We start from the raw sequence: 12,373 nt of genomic DNA on the forward strand, positions 1-12,373 counted from the left end.
TTGTTCACCACTCCGAAATCTTATGATGTGGAGCAGTATATAAATATTGCAGATAGATTAGATAGATAGATAGATAGATAGATAGATAGATAGATAGATAGATAGATAGATAGATACTTTGCCAACACTATTAATAATGTCCTCTACAACATCAGGTGTTAATTCACCTGTTCATCTTCCAGTGTGATATATGCCATCATCTTCCAGCAGTGCCCTTCTGCATTCTACATAGGACAAATAAGCCAGTCTCTACATCTATGCAAAAGAATAAATGGATGCAAATCTTATATCAGAAACCAGTGGGGGAACGTATCAGCCTCTGAAGACACTCTTATCACTGACCTTAAAATGGCCATTCTTGAGCAGAAGAACTTCAAAGGGAGATTAGGATGAGCAACTACCAAATCAACATCAAAAGGTTAAATTCTATCGCTTGCAGCTTGTATCAAGTTAAAGGTTTATCACACTACATATATTAATTAGGTTACCCAATCCCAGGATGTCTGTGTCACCAGCAACTGCTTTTTTGTAATTGCTACTGTTAATAATGTAATTATCACACAGTCTGTACCTTGAGCATTTCATTCCCCTCCGACCTCACTGTTTATTTCCCACACACACGTACATATACCCAGTATATATACCCGCATGAGTATATATACTTCGGCTCAGAATAATACTTTATGCATCTGATTAAATGGACTCTCATCCACAAAAGCTTATGCCATAATAAATGTGTTAGTCTTAAAGGTATCACAAGACTTTTTGTTGTTTCTGCAGCAACAGAGTAACATGGCTACCTCTCTGGAGCTCAGAACTGATGGGAATGATGCATTGAACCAGGAAACTTCCATAGTGCCCATGTTCCAGTAAGTGTTGTAGCCAATAAATGGTATTGCAGGAAAATGGCCTAGAATGCCAACTTCTGAGCTATCAAAACCAACCAAATTCATGTGTCACACTGGACTAGATGGAATGATACTGTGAGACACAAAACTCCCACAAAATTAACATTATGGTACCCATTCTGGGCCATAAACAGCAGTACGGAAAAACAGTCTCCCATCTTCCTCTGGGACTATGAAATAACAGGAATAAAAACCAAGGAATTGGTAGCATCTGGACCTTTCCTTTCTGGATGAGAGTTGGGAATGCTGACAGGAGAATGGGGTTCAGTATTTGTCACAATATAGACCTATTGTTCTGTCTGACCTAAGTGCTTGGGATGGGTTGTAAAAGCAGCTACACAAGCACAACATCCCAAACTTTGGCCTTACACCTTCGTTAATAAAATGGAGGCACAGATATTTAAGACTGCAGTTTGACCAGTGTCCCAGTTTATCTATTGGAGAACAGATTGCAATTATACAGAACAGGTTTTTGTTTTTGCAGCAATTTCATTGAATAATTAGATCTGGGCAACCAACGTTCAGTTATACATTTTAAAATAAACTATAATACAAACAGTAGAAACAGTAGACATATATACAAGTTGAGCCAGGTTATATTTTATTTATTCTCAGTAAATAAAGAACATACATAATTTTTAAAACCCTTCATTTGTCTTGCTTTTATGGGAGAAATGTAATTTTAATTCTGAAATATATAAAAGACAATTCACATAACCATTTTTGTTTTACAAATAGGCATTTTCAGTAGGTTTTGGTGTGTTGAAATGGATTTATAGAAGCTCCAATGCTAGTCAGGCTTGCAAGAGCTGTTACTTGGTTCTATCCGCTTGTTCTCAAAGATTTGTATTATTATTGGAAATGTCATAAATTGTAATCTCTCCTCTTTTAGTCTTACTGGTTGCATCAGAACTTTTGATTCATCTTTAAATCAAAATGTTTTAGTATCACCAGGTTAAAATCCAGCTGTAAAGAAGCAAATGGCCTAGGACTGCTGGAGAGGAATTGCATTACATTTTGAAAAAAGCAATCAACCCTGTCAATCCACATTTATGCAGAAGATATAGATACAGATACATATATAGGTATAGGTATAGATATATAGGTATATTAACTCAACAGCCTGATGCATTGTCTGTTTAATCAGGAGCTGGATTTCATCTGTTTCAGTGCATTCAAGGTAATGATTCTGAACCAGTTTATTCCAAGTAAACCTAAGTCATGAATCCAGCAGTAAAAGAATTAAGTTTTGGAATTATTATAAACTAAACATTAAAAACTCTTAGCAAAAGCAATGTACTAGTGATTTTTACATTGTGTGAGCTGTTTATATATCTCCTTCTTTTGAACCTTTTAAAATCATGTATGATCTACCCCTTGTCCCTGAACTGAATGAGAATTTTGCTTGACTCTTTCCCTGATTCTAGACATGTTTTAACTTAGAAATATATATCTCTGATTTCAGTGAAAGAGACTTCCAAGTAAATATGCGTAGGATCGAGGTACACACAATAAGAAACTGAACAGACGGGGGGGGGGGTATACTTTTGACTCCCTTGATAATTCTTCATTTGCCTACAGTAGATTCTGTAGAAAATGTATCTTGAAGCCTTCAGACATTCTTGCTATTATACAGTGACTGTTCCTGAGTGGTATGCTTATATTTCCGATTCCTGTGAAGTTCTCTCTACAGCAGGGCGTACCCTGAATCACTTCAAAAGAGCCAAGTCCAACAAAAGAGAAAGGAAACTCAAGTAGGCTTGAACATACAAAGAGAGCTAGTAAAAGAAAAGAGCCAGGCAATGTTGAATACCAAATGAATTCAGCCAACCCCAGGAGTTCTTCAACACTTACATTTATCTTATTCTGGGAGAGCAGAGCTAAACCCAACTCAACATGAGCCACCTACTGCCTTTGACTTTGACTCTCGGCATGCATGTGTAGTGGCAAAGGGTACGTATGTATGCATGTAGACAGGGTAAGGAGTTTTAATAAAGGAGGAGATGGTTATAAGAGCAGAAAGTGGGATGAAAAAAGATAAAGAAAACTCATCTGTATGTCAGTTAAGTCTTGGATGTTTGGATTTAAGGTCCCCCACCCCACCCCACCCCTCCTGTCATTGATGTCAGGCATTAAAGCTGCAGGCCTCACATAATTTATTTTGTATTCTTGTTGAATTCAATGGGATAATTCCAGAGCAAACAAATTAATTCCCTCTAGGATCGCAGCCTGGAATCCTGAAGCTAATCCTATTGGCAAAAGGCAACACTGATTTCAGTGAACCTTACTTCTGACAAGCTTATGGAGAACAGGGCTTTTCCCTATTATTGCCCTTTTAAAAGATGAGAAACAAGGTCCAGAGTATGAGATTTAAGGTTTGCAGTCAAACTTGTTTACCATATTATATTCAAAACAAAAATGCGATGTTAGACTTTCCTTTTTGGAGCAGTAGACAATATCAGTTCATTGCTTTTACTGTGAAGAGTTTATTAGTGTTATATATTTTTCTTTACATTTATTATCTATCTAGCTTTTAACTTGCTTTTAAGTTAAACCATTATGTACCCAATTCAAATAAATATTATGGCATCTCTACGTTTTATTTTTCACATTTCAGTAAAACAAAAAGAAAAAAAAAGAACCAATAGTGATGTTGCAGAAAGAGGTTTATGCTACCACTCTAATTGAAGTTTCACCCTAGGTGAGTCAAGTGGGATGATTCTATTTTGCTATGCAGGGCAGTTTTGCTATTGTATCCCATTACTGAATTGCATCCCATTACTAAACAATCCCACAAATGTATCCCAGCATACCAGCCACTGAAATGCCCAGAGACAGGTGCATATGTGATGCAAATTATTCCTGAAGTCATACCCCCACCCACACATTGTCCAGCCACATGATGATTTTGTGGGGTACTGCTCCATCACATGTAACAATGGTTGGGACACAACGGAGGCTGGTGGCTTCAATATCAGTGGGGTGGTGATTCTACTCTGGGTTTCAGTCAGAATTCTAAAAGAGCTATCCAAAGTGCATAACCTAGGGTTCCGACTTTCTGACTGAAACCCAGGGCAGATTTCTTGCCCCACTGACATCGGAGCCACCAGCCTCCACTGTTGGGACGTAACTTAAGCATTGACCCATGCTGCTGCAGTGTTATGTCGTAAGTACCTATGAATTGCCTTGCTGGGATCAAGCCAAGTGTACCTGCAAATAAGTGCATGAATACAGAGGGGTAGGACACAGAGGGCCCAGCCCCCTCACCTTTTGTCCAAGCCTCCTGTTTTCAGAAAACTACTTGGGACTATTCTGTGGCTAAAATTAGAGGGAGTCAGGTGGTGAAGTCTGTAGATTTCATTAACACCCCCCCAACTTTTCCCCCTAATTTGCACACTGCCTTTAGTCCAGCATAATGACATCACTGTACTTCATTATTTCTCAGTTTAGAATATGAATATGTGCAGGTATATTCTGCATCAAGTACCATGTACCCAAGAAGCTTATTTCCAGCTTTAGATGGAAAAGTTTTCTGAGCTTACACAGTCCGTACTTAGGAGATCAGGGCACCCAAAACTAGTGGTTTTGCAGGAGGAAGAGATTAAAATATCTTTAATGCTAAAATTCTTTGTTTCACTGAAGTGCCCATTGGCTGCTGTGAACTGCATACATGATGAGACTACACAACCTTACGGCCTTTTGTAGAGCGAGTATGTCTTCTATTTGAGCCAGTTCTCCTATTCTTTGCAAACATTTGATGTGGTTGTTTGCTCCCTGTCGGATGTAAAATCCTCTCTCTTTTTTCCTGGTTGTGTTTATTTTGGAAGGCAGGGACGGGGGAGGGCAATTGAATTTCCAAGTGGCTCTCCACCATTGCTAATACTAGGAACTTCACAAGCAATATATTATGGTACATGTGTAGGAGAGAACTCTTAAAAAATAGCTGAGGTTTTTTTTTCTGAATGTTCACCAAGAAAGCTTGTAATTACTGAGCCAGTTCTGAATCAAGTCAAGGTAAATTCACCCATCGCAAGCTTAGCATTGCTAAGCCGCCAACCAAATGCATCTGGAACTTCACACACACTGTATAAAGGTGATGGCTACCCCTGTTGCCTCTTGTATCTGTATAATGCCTCTACTGGTTGCTAGTATCATTTCCAGCAGTCTGGAATAGGGCTTTAATGCCCTGCCTAGTTCATTCCTCCTCCCAGTGGCTAGCCAAAACATTAAACTGACAAACAGGAAGAAATTTCTAAATCAATTATGGAAAAGAGACCAAATTTGTCTTCATTTCCATAATTTATACAGGTTGCAAAAAATGCAAGTTTCTTCACACAGAATTTGGATTTTTAAAAAAGTGCTTGCTTGTTTGTTTTAAGGCAGAAAAAGTACTTGTAGTCTAGGTTATGCCACCTAATGCTGTAATCCTACTATGCAAATATGTTAGGTCAGCCTGCTGCAACCCGTAGTTGCTTTGGACTACAACCCCCATAAGCCCCAGCTAGCATGATCTATGATAAGGCATGATGGGTGTTCTCATCCAAAACATCTGGAGGGTACCATGGGAGGCTGTGTTAGGGAGTAAGTCCCACTGAACTCAATGGGACTGACTTCTTTAATTCAGCTATGAGACATACTAAATTTGTGAACAGCCCAACACACTAGTATTGGAAATGCAGTGGTATTGTCTGGACACAGCCTAAGGCAGATTGCCGACCACAGGACCTGCCACCTAATGTTGGATAGACCATCTAGTGCAGAAGTGCACAGTTCAAACTAGTGAGTGCCCTTTTATATATTTGTTAACTGAAGAAGGCATTATCCCTGTGTTTTTTGTGGAAGAATATTTTGAAATTGGTGCTTTTGTTTAAACTCACGTATCTGTTAATCCTCCCCTTTCTTTCTATCCCCCATAAAATTAACTTTATTCACCACCACAGATCTCTCTGAAGCCCTATTTCTGTTATACCCCCTATTTTTCTCCATCCAGTCCACAATACTCTCCTTTTCTGAATCCCATCACCCTTGCCTTCTCTCTACACCACCACAAGCTTGCATTCACAATCTGCTATCCCTTCTTTTTCTGTTTCCCACCCAGATGCCCCTTTGAACTATCATTCGTAAGTTCTCCCTCTTCTCTCTGCACCATATAACACTCCCTTTTCTCTCTACCCCATCTCTCAGCCATTCTCCCTCTATCCCAGTCCACAAGTCTTTCTGTGTCCCACGTAACATTACTTCTCACCACCATCTGTTCCCACTTTTTCCTTCCCCAGTCTCCAAGTCTCTCCACACTCCCATCTCTCCATTCCCTTTTTCTTCAGGTTTTGTTTGTTCATTTGGGGGGGGGGGCGCTTTTTCTGTCCTTCCCTCTCGCATATTTCTACTCTGTTGCACCAACATACAAGGTTTGCACTCTCCCAGCAATTCACATAGTGTGAGAGTCTCAGGTATAGGCTGACTGTGTAGTGTGGCGGGCGGGGAGGGGGGATAGAAACAACTCTAGAAGCCACCTCAAAATCCAAGGAAAGGAAGAGCAATGGAGATGGAGTGATATTGGTATTCTCCCTTCCCCTCTCCAACTTTTGATGTAGTTGAGAGGGCCTTACATGTTGCTGCGAAGAAGCTGGAAAGGCTGTAAACAGTGGGCATTTGGAATTCCTTCAGACGGTTGTGATCAGTCTATAGCCCTTATGATGTGCAGGCCCAATATTGCTTTTCCTGGTTACTGGGGTTCTTACAAACAATAATGAATTTGTGTTGCCGCACTTTGTAAACTCACTTATCTGTTCTTCCATTTTACTGTTTTATTGGTTCATGCTGTATGGTTTTATTGTGTTTTATTGCTTTTGTATCCCACTTTGAGATTATTTTATAATAAAAAGCAATAATAAATTAATGTATGCATATATATATGAATGAATAAAAATAAAATAAAATGGGCCTTCTGATCCAGCAAGAAAATTAAAATGTTCTTAGGGTGCAATCCTATGCATGTTTAGACAGAAGAAAGTCCTACAACTCCCATCATGCCCCAACCAATTATGTTAGCAAGGCAATGCTGGGAGTCCTAGGACTTCTTTTCTTTCTAAACATGCATAGGATTGCTCCTTTAATCAGTTAAGATCACTTACACCTTAACTGGTAAGCATTCCTGAGTATTCATTCTTGCTTCATAAATTTAATGTTTTTAAAAATCAGTAGGCCATGCGAAGTCTAGTTTAAACATTGTGCAGTATATTGAAGTGGTCCCACCCCTGCCCTAAGGAACTTGAGCGGGATTAACACCCCCTGCTACACTGATGCCTAAAGGCCGGTCCTCTGGCCTGGGTTTTGATGCCACAGTTTTGATGAGTTTTGATACTTGTTGTCATTAATGCTAAAATTGCCATTGATTATAAAGCAAAGAGTGCAGGGATTGTGGATACAATAGGGACAGAGATGGGGAAGGCTGTGAGTTGCACAAGTCTGGTGTCAGTATGAAGTCTTTGTAAACATTATTTTATTCATTCATTCATGGTTCAGAAGGGATAAACATCAAAGCACTTAAACATGGGAAATGGACAATTTCAAATGCAGCTTAAACATATCATTAAAAATTCAACAAGCAGCAGCTTTAAAAAATCAGCCTGGGACTGAAAAGTTAACAAAGCAGGTGAGAGGCAGACCTCTCTAGGGAGGGCATTCTACAATTTGGGGGCCACCATAGAAAAGGCCTGCTCATGTATGTGGAGCAGGGTGTCAGATGATAATCTCAAGGCACTGATAGGAACATACAGGAAGAAGCAGTGCTTTAGAAATTGTGGCTCCAAGCTATGAAGTGCTTCATAAGTTAATACCAACACCTTGAATTGGGCCAGAAGCAAACTGGGATCCAGTGAAGATGGTACAATACTGGCATAATATGGTCATAAGACCCAGTTCCAGTCAGTACCCCAGCTGCCATAATTTGTACTAACTGGACAGTCTCCAAGGGCAGCTCCACATACAATTCATTGCAGTAATCTAACTGGGATCACTAAAGTTTACTAAACATGTAAGCAGCAATGGGAAGTTAATACAGGGCAAAACCATAATAAACATGCTTCCTACTAATTTTGCTGACAGACACTTGCAAAGCCATCAGTCCAACAGGAATTGCATGTTCATACTCCCCATCACGGTCACCTACAATGCTGAGCCGCTACTGGTAGTTCCTGCACCAGTAACAGCACAATCCTATGTATGTTTATTCACAATTATATCCTACTGTGTTCAATGGGGCTTGCTCCAAGATACGCAGACATAAGATTACATACTAAACTGTGTAGGATGTCTATCATTTCCATTGACTTTTGTAGGTCTGATTGGCTTCAAGGCATGGATTGGCCTATTTCTGGATCTCACTGGGAGATACAAAGAAACCCATTGCTAAAGAAAGGGTTTCCTTTGCTCCCTCCCTGCTTGTGCTTCAGATGCACAAAAAAAAGATGTGTGCTTCTTCCCCTCACCTCCTTTCATAGAATAGTAGGGTTGCAAGGGGCCTATAAGACCATCAAGTCCAACCCCCTTTGACTTTCTGTTTGAGTTTTGTCCTTTAGGTCAAAAGTTACTAGGTATATGAGTAACTGCTACTGACAGAAGCCAAAGGAAGGAAAGGGGAAAAGGCATTTTTATCAAAGTGAAGCATGGAAACAACATATTAAAACAAAGTTGTGTAAGTGATAGGAATGTGTTCCAGGAGAGAAGACAAACTTATGCGCAGTGCAATTCTGTGCATGCTTACTGGGAAATAAGCCCAACTGCATTCTCTTGGATTAACTCCCATATAAGTGTGCCCCAGGTAGGCTTCTCACTTTGGAAGAAGGCTTCACACTTTCCAGGTTTAGCAGATCTGTATAAGGGATATAAGTACAAATTCTGGGAGCCACTGAGTCAAGAGCAATCTTGAACACTTGTAAGTGTAATGGTACATTGTGCCATAAGTGTAGGCAATTGTAATGGTACACTATGTGCCTATGCATGTTTATGCAGATGTGCAATGTCAGTGGGGTTGTGAATCCGCTCTGGGTTTCAGTCAGAACTCTAAGGGAGGTATCCAAGGTGCTGAACCCTAGCCCCAAATGGGTTCAGCACCTTGGATACCTCCTTTAGAGGTCTGACTGGTTATGACTGAAATCCCAAGTGGACTCACTCACAGCCCCACTGCCATCGCAGCCACCAGCTTTCACTGCTCAGAAGTAACAGCGGGCAAGATGGCAGGCAGCCTTACGACGCAATCCTGTGCCTGGTTAGACAGACAACAGTCCGACGCCCAGCATTCCCCAGCCAGCATGACTGGCTGGGGAATGCTGGGAGTTGTAGGTCTTTTTTTCTGTCTACACATTATTGTCTGTCTACACATTATTATTGTTATATTGTGGTTTTAATGTTCTATATATTTTAAATTGTTTTATTGTGTGTTGTTTGGTTTTAATTTTTGTGAACCGCCCAGAGAGCTTCGGCTATTGGGCGGTATAGAAATGAAATAAATAAATAAATAAATAAAACACAGGCATAGGATTGCGCGACCCCGCGCAGGAGCCTTCAGCGGGCTCCATCCAGAAAGATCGGCACTCCGCCCCAGGCAACCGTCTGGGGGTTTCCGCGCGGCCAGGGAGAGTCCTTCTGTTCCCGCCCCCGCTGCCGAAGAGCGAGCTCCACCTCTCGGCCAAGCCAGCAGGCCCTCGGAGGTGCCCAGTGGGCGAGTCCGATGTCGTCCCTGGGGGCCGCTCAGTTTTCCGCACGCGCCGCGGCTCCGCGCTCCAGAAGCCGGCCCGTCCAGAGGCGCGAAGCACGCAGCGCGCGTCCGACCCTGCTGGCGCGACCCCGCTGTCTTGCAGCCCGAGCCCTCTCCTCCGCAGAGCCGCCGCCGGGCGCGCAGCTTTTCCTTGCGGGCGGCCCCTCGAGAAACACGGCGGCGGCGCCAGCCTGACGCCCGGAGCCAGGGGAAGAACCGCGCCGGGCTTGGGGTGCAGCCCCGCTTCGTTTTTTCGCTTCCTCCTCGGCGCCTCCTGCTGCCTGGAGCGGAGGCGGCGAGGAGAAAGGGCGCCGGGAGCTGGGCTGGCCGAGCCCGCTCGACTAGCTCGCTCAGGGGAAGCAAACGCCGTGGAGTCGGCGTCCAGTTCTCGTCTCGCTGGAGGCGAGGGGAGAGCGCAGCGTTGGAAGCCTTTCGAAGCAAAACAAGCGTTCCGAGAGATTATCGTCACCGCGATCACCAGCGGGCGCCCTTCCCTCCCGCGGGAGCCCACGACGCCCCACTCCGTTCACAGGGCCCTGGAGAGCTGCGCGCACGGGCCCGTCCCAGGCCCGCGCCCTCGCGCTCGCCTCCCCCGCAACGCAGCGCGCTTCTACCTCGCGCTCTTGCAGGTATAGTAGCCCCGCGCACACGTGACGCCCCCTGCCTACGATAAAACCGTCCTCTCTAAGTTGGTGGAAGCGCGCAACTGTTTCTTGGAGACGCTCATATATGACATCCCGTCCTTTGGGTAAAGTTTTTTTCTCTTCTGTGGGTCTCTCTCCTCTTCTTCCTCCACCTCTCTCTCTCTCACACACACACACACACGCACACACACACACCCCACCCCTCATCCGCCCTCAACTCCGGTGCGGGCCAGAGAGGAAGAAAGCCCAAACAAACACCCAACCTTCACTCTTTTGCCCATTGGCTGCCCGCACGCGACAAACCCCGGCGGGCTCCAATGGCAGAGCCGACACGCGACTGGCGCGAGGAGGGCGGGAGGTGGAGGGTGGGGCGCCGGGAAGGGGTGTGTGTGGGGAAGGAGGAGGTGGAGAGGGTGGGGGACCCCGGCGCGTGCCGCTTTTTAAAGGGGGCGCAGCGCCCTCCGCAACCGGAGAAGCCCGGTGGTACGCGGGGCCGCGTGTCCGAGCGCCGATATACACCTCTTTTCAGACGACGCCTTTTTTTGTCTGAGCGCGCGGGAGGAAGACGGGGCTCCCGAACGGCCGCCACTCGGGGCGGGGGGGCAGTAAAGGGGGCGCGTGCCGCGGCACGGACCGAGGCGCTCCTCGCGCCACCGCCGCTCGCGGAGGTGCCCCTCGCCTCCGCCATGAGCCACCTGCGCGCCGCGACTGCGCCCGGCGAATGGGGCGAAGGCGGCAGGGACTTAGGCGCCCAACACCAGCAGTTGGAGGGGAGCCTTCTGTCGGGACAGGGCGTGGCGGCCGGTCGGGGCAGCGCCTTCCCCTCCGCCTGGCTGGGCAGCTGCTGCCCGGGCCGCGTCCCCTCGTCGCCCAGGTACCTGCTCTCGGGCGCAGCTGAGAGGGATGAAGAGGACGGGGAGGAGGAGGAGGACGACGACGACGACGACGAGGAGCTCTTGGAGGCAGCCGCGCACCTGGGCAGCGGCAGCCGGAGTCTGAGCGGCGCGCCCGGGAAGCAACTGTGCGCGCTGCAGCAGCAGCAGCGCCGCCACCCCCGGCGCCGGCACCCGGCCGACGGCGACCCCTGCGCGGCGCAGTCGCAGCAGCGGCCCCGCGCGCCCTGCCCCGTGGCGGGCGGCGGCGGGGGCCTGCTCCGCCAGGGCGCTCAGGCGAGCGGCGTGCAGAAGCAGAGGCGCCTGGCGGCCAACGCCCGTGAGCGGCGGCGGATGCACGGGCTGAACCACGCCTTCGACCAGCTGCGCAATGTCATCCCCTCCTTCAACAACGACAAGAAGCTCTCCAAGTACGAGACGCTGCAGATGGCGCAGATCTACATCAGCGCCCTGGCCGAGCTCCTGCACAGTCCGCCGCCCGCCGACAGCGCCCCCGGCGGCAAGGGCGCCCTCCCGCCCGCCGGCCAGCCGTACGAGCGCGCGCCTTGCGCCCCGCCGGTAGGGGGAGCTCTGCAGCAAGCGCAGCCCAGGTCGCAGCAGCCCTCGGGGCACTGCAGGACGCGTTTCCCTCCGGAGCCGCCGGCCGGGGGCGGGGCAGGGGGCTTCTCGGTGCAACTGGACCCGCTGCATTTCCCCTCCTTCGCGGAAGGCGCCCTGCTGGGTCAAAAGGCCCCTTCGCCGGCCCAGCTCCTGCAGCCGTCGGGCCAGCCGCAGCCGCAGCAGGAGCGGAGGAAACCCTCCCCGCCGGCCCATCGCAGCGACGGGGAGTTCTCGCCCCGATCCCATTACAGTGACTCTGATGAGGCCAGCTAGGCACGCGGCTGGGCAGAACAGAGACAAGGAGGGGCCGCTGCCCATCAGACCTCCGCTTACCTGGGAGGCTGGGGGAGAGCGCTGCTCCTTGGACGGGCTGGGAGAGAAGCTTCTGACGCGAAGAGGACCGCAGGAGGGTCCTGGCCAAGCGGGGGACGCAGACGTGTGCTGAACTCCCCCCTGGACTCCCCTCAGCAGCCTTAAAAAGGCTTGGGGGGCCTTCTTGGGAAAGTCTCGTGAATTTCAGCGCAGCTTCTCTATCTAGAACTAGCCATTTAACCCGCGGAGGTCTAGAAC

General features: G+C 47.1%; 1 protein-coding gene across 1 annotated transcript; it reads left to right on the plus strand.

The window, feature by feature from the left end:
- The first annotated feature begins 10,996 nt into the window (after window positions 1-10,996).
- ATOH1 (atonal bHLH transcription factor 1) lies at window positions 10,997-12,076 on the plus strand. Its single transcript, XM_084860232.1, has one exon. It carries the CDS (start codon window positions 10,997-10,999, stop codon window positions 12,074-12,076), a length of 1,080 nt encoding a protein of 359 aa, XP_084716358.1.
- Window positions 12,077-12,373: the final 297 nt, after the last annotated feature.

Source organism: Heloderma suspectum, chromosome 5, assembly GCF_057233095.1.
Source record: "Heloderma suspectum isolate Gila_16-S chromosome 5, 16-S_ref, whole genome shotgun sequence".
Lineage (NCBI taxonomy): Eukaryota > Metazoa > Chordata > Lepidosauria > Squamata > Helodermatidae > Heloderma > Heloderma suspectum.